This window comes from Otolemur garnettii, unplaced genomic scaffold, assembly GCF_000181295.1.
Source record: "Otolemur garnettii isolate 467f Iridium unplaced genomic scaffold, OtoGar3 scaffold00210, whole genome shotgun sequence".
NCBI classification, from domain to species: domain Eukaryota; kingdom Metazoa; phylum Chordata; class Mammalia; order Primates; family Galagidae; genus Otolemur; species Otolemur garnettii.
In genome coordinates this window covers 842,338-846,912 of record NW_003852605.1, presented here as the reverse complement: position 1 = coordinate 846,912, position 4,575 = coordinate 842,338, and the positions used below count along the sequence as shown (strand labels likewise).

The following is a 4,575-nucleotide window of genomic DNA, read 5'->3' as shown; positions in this document are numbered from 1 at the left end:
CACCCCACTGCTAATTGCTCAAAACCATAGGGACTCCAGAGATAGATCTCCCTTTCTCTTCCAGTCTTTGGGAACCCCCCAAAAGTAATTTTCTGCTTCTTCGCCTAAAAAAGCTAAGCTTGGTGATGGAGGCCAGACTTTCCTGCCCCAGGCAGGATGTATAAACAGCTTTTTGTATTTCAGAGCCAAAACTTCTGTCCTAGACAATTGGGTTCTTATACATAATGAAGGGCAGTTACTCCTGAAGGAAACCATGGAGATTCCACTGCTTGGCATTGAAGCCAGCAAGATTATCCTTCAACCACCCCACACACCACCCACCCCCACCCCAACAGCCAGGTGGATTCCTTGCCACCAGGGGAATTCTGCAGGCAGGAACTGTGGCAGATGTCTGCACCTGCTCCCCACACAGCTCTTGGAGCTGGCAGAACTCAGCCGGCTGCACAGAAGGACCTGGGACCTCGGGAGCTGAGACCCTCTAGACTAAGCCGGTGATGAATATAAGCCAGGGGAATCCTGATGGGAACCTAGGTTCTAGTTCTGCCCCAGCTCAAAAATCACTTGGTAAGCAACTGCTAAATACGATTTTCTGTGACTTCCTCTCTGCCTCCCACCTAGGCATGCCCTACTGAATCCTGCTGTCCCCATCACTGACAAAGCCGTCCCACCAGCAAAGACTCAGCAAGTCTTCCCTCCCTGGGCACATAAGAACATCTCTCAGAGATCAGCTTTTTTGGTTTCTGAGACCATGGTTTCATGCACCTACAGGAAAAGCTGGAGGGCTACAGAGGACTTTCTCCCACCCCCAGTCCTGCCTCCCCATCCCTAAACACAAACGCTGAGATAATCCAGGGCCAACACAAAGGAAAAAAGCTGTTGACAGATCACCCAGCAAAAGGGTGGAACTAAATCTGCCCATAGAAAGGACTTGCCAGGGGTTGGACACGACAGCCTGGGCGGGTGCAGGCGCTGGGGAGACGCCCCTGCACTTGGCAAGTTTCTTTCTGGCTTGCTCAGGATCCTCAAGCACAAATGAACTCTAAATTCTCTGGATTCACATGACTCCGTGATTCCACGTCCTAAACCTGGCACCCTATTAGTTGTCGGTGAAACGTTAGCGTTTCAGCGTTCTAATAGTCGGTGCTATTGAGATTCTCTGGCACCGGCTCGGCGCCTGTGGCTCAAGTGGCTAAGGCGCTAGCCATATACACCTAAGGTGGCAGGTTTGAATCCAGCCTGGGCCTGCCAAACAACAATGAAGGCTGCAACCAAAAAAATAGCCGGGCGTTGTGGCGGGCGCCTCTGGTCCCAGCTACTTGGGAGGTGGAGACAGGAGACTCTCTTGAGCCCAGGAGTTGGAGGTTGCTGTGAGTTGTGATGCCACAGCACTCTACCCAGGAGTGAAAGCTTGAGGCTCTGTCTCAAAAAAAAAAAAAAAAAAAAAGAAGAGATTCTCTGGCACCAAGCAAAGCTCCCCTTTGACCCAGTGAAGTTATGACCTTCCACTACCTTTCGCTTCGTTTCCCTCCCCACGTCCAGTCCTTCCTCCTCCCCCGCCCCTGGCGCCCCACCTGGTTCAAAAGAGTGTAGAATGCATTAGGGCATTAAGGCGAGGAGAGGTTCTGGAAAGTTACGTTTCCTGCGTCGCCCGCCCAACTGTCACTCCGCGGCTGAAAGTGCTGCTGGGGGTATCCCCACCCTCCGTCCACGACCCCGGCTGTCACCTGGCGCCTGAAGCGCTGCACCGCCTTGTCCATGGTCTCCAGGCTGGCTCGCTGCCTCTGCCGAGCTCGGGCCGCCGCGGCCCGTGCAGTCTGGTGTCCGGACCAGCGCAGGGCCACGGCCACCACCACCAAACAACAAGCCAGGGCAACCCCAGAGGCTCCATACAGCATGGCCCACAGTTCGTCCAGCACCATGATCTCGGGCCGCCAATTCCTGCTGACAGCCACAGATGAAGAATCAGCGCTCGCTGCCCGAGCCCTCAGCCGCAAAACCCGGCCTGGATCAGCCCAGGATCCCGCGCCGCCGGCGCAGGAGGAGCAAGGCCGCAGGCCCGCGGGGGAGCGCGCCGTTACTCAGCCGCGAACCCGAGGTCGGCGGCGCGCAACGGTCAAAGTCAAGCTGGGAGCGCTCCCTTATCCTCCCGCACAGGGCCAGGCGGGGCGGAAAGGGCACCTGCTTCGCGTGGGTGTTCTCCTAAGCACGAGTTTATCCCCAGTGCCTCCACACCTGGCCCAGCCTCCTCCCCTAGCACCTCAGGGCCCCAACTCCCGGAAGACGAGGCCCAGCCGGAGCCCCCTGTGGAACAGTTCAACCAAGAAGACCGAAAGCAGAGGCAGACTGGAGTCAGGGAACTTATTAACCTCTACAAACTATTTAGCAAAATCCTTCCTGGAGAACCAAGTGTACGGGTCGTGCACCGCAGGGCACCCATCTCCACCCCCCCACCCCCGAGTGCAGGGGCTTCCGGGATGCCAGCCAAAACGGACACAGGAAGTTCCTCTGGGGCGCCGACCCACTGCCCTCTCCTTTTCTCCCAATTCCGACCCTCTGTCTCTCCCCCTAGACTCCACTTCGTGGCCCAAATCGCCCATCACTTGTCCTTTGGCTAGACCAGTTTCCAGCAGGCCTGCTTTCCCAAGGTCACCCTGTCCCAGCCCTGGGCCATCCTAGATTTCACACTCAGGAAGCAGAAGGAATGTGGGACCAGGAAGAGTCTGGGTACCTGGTGCCCTGGGGGAAAATCACACTCACCTACTGCTATTTAGGTTTCTCTCAGAGAACTTTTGTTTCTGTGCTTTATCTCCTCTGTACTTCCAACAGCCTGAGGAGAAAGGTATTGTTACTTATGTTCATTTTACTTAGTAGGTAACTAAGGACGGGAAGCCCCTAATAACTTCTCTGGTCTCAGGGAGTGGGCAGTGATTCAACTCAGGTCTAATGGGAAGCTGGGTCTTAACCTTCAAGCAAAACCACTTCGCTGTGCCCTTGGGGCTGAAAATCCTGTCTCATGAAACACTAGAGGAGGAAGGGGATGGTTCTTTACCTCTCAGAACCTGAGCCTTTATCTGTAAAAGGGGAAGGGTTACGTACAGGATTGTTGGGGTGTTCAGTGAGGTTCTTTAACAGTGGGGCCTGGCACATAGTAAGCCCTCCATAAACAATTATGAACTGAATGAAAGGCCTAGGAAGAATCCAGCTTCAGGCCCTTGAGTCAGGTTCTTGAGCTTATCCAGGAAGGGCCCAAAGCCTTGTGTTTCTAAGTCTTCAGTGCCTTTACAAGTTTCAAATCCCTATTCCTGTTTCCCAAGAAGAGAGGAGCTGAAAAGTACAGATGATGGAAACCCCAATCTGAAGGGTGTGGGAGCCAAACTAATTAACTCAAGTCACAACTCAAACTACCTCCTTTTGTTGTTTATTCAGAACAACAGGCCGCTGCATACCTAGGACCTTATCATACCTAGGTGTTACAGCCCACATCCTGACACCCTCCCCTTTGTCCCACTAGCCCCCTTGTGCACTCAGCCCACATCCTGACCTACTCCCGTTTTTTGCACTCCTCACGCCACTCTACTCTGCACTCGCCCCACTTGCGACTCCTCCCCTTTTTGCACTCACCACTCTACTATGCACATGCCCCACTTGCGACCTTTATCCCTTCCTTCTCATTCACTCACTTGAGACAAAGAAGACTGGTCCCTGAGCCAACCAACCCTGAACAGGACCACCCTGTACCTGTCAATTTAAACAGACATGGTTTACCTACCAATAAGGGGACGGGGTGGGATGGTCTAATGGGAGGGAAGAGGGAGAGGTATAAAGGGACTTCCTGGATAGTCTGTAAGGGCGGTTCCCGCTATTTCTTAAAGGGCAGCCCTGGCTCTGAGCTTGAATGAATAAAACACCTCGTTCCTTTGCAGCGATGTTTGATGTTCGGACTCTCAGAGTGGTGCTTGAATTGAGTCTGGGGGTTAACAGGGGTTCTATCTATTTCTTTTTTTTTGAGACAGTGTCTCACTTTGTTGCCCTTGGTAGAGTGCTGTGGCATTATTGCTCATAGTACCCTCAAAATCCTGGACTCAAGTGATCCTCTTGCCTCAGCCTCCCGAGTAGCTGGAACTAGAGGCGCCTGCCACATATGCCCAACTACTTTTAGAGACGAGGTCTCACTCTCACTCTTATGAGGTCACTTCACTTCATCTCCTAATTAAAAGAACAGGATTCTAGCTCAATTCACCCATCACTTGCTGGTGGACCTTGAGTAACATTAAATTTTTCCTTTTGTAAAATGAGATGTATTCTTCTATACCAGTGTTTTTCAATCTTTCTTAATCTCATGGCACACTTGAACCTATAGTTAAACTCCACAGTACACTTAAATTATGTTTATTGGGGGGCACCTGTGGCTCAGTGGGTAGGGCACCAGCCCCATATACTGAGGGTGGAGGGTTTGAACCCCGCCCCAGCCATACTGCAACAAAAAATCGCCAGGCGTTGTGGCAGGCGCCTGTAGTCCCAGCTACCTGGGAGGCTGAGGCAAGAGAATTGCCTAAGCCCAAGAGCTGGAGGTTG

At 52.9% G+C, this 4,575-nt stretch overlaps 1 protein-coding gene and 1 pseudogene across 1 annotated transcript in view; one reads left to right on the top strand and one right to left on the bottom strand.

Annotated features, from left to right (window-relative positions):
• The window catches only part of FAAH (fatty acid amide hydrolase), a 26,219-nt gene extending 24,300 nt beyond the window's left edge, over positions 1-1,919 (bottom strand). The window contains exon 1 of the mRNA XM_003801418.3: positions 1,725-1,919. Within this exon, the coding sequence (XP_003801466.1) occupies positions 1,725-1,919 (195 nt within the window). The remainder of the gene's footprint in view (positions 1-1,724) is intronic.
• The window catches only part of LOC100961279, a 10,187-nt pseudogene continuing 7,529 nt past the window's right edge, over positions 1,918-4,575 (top strand).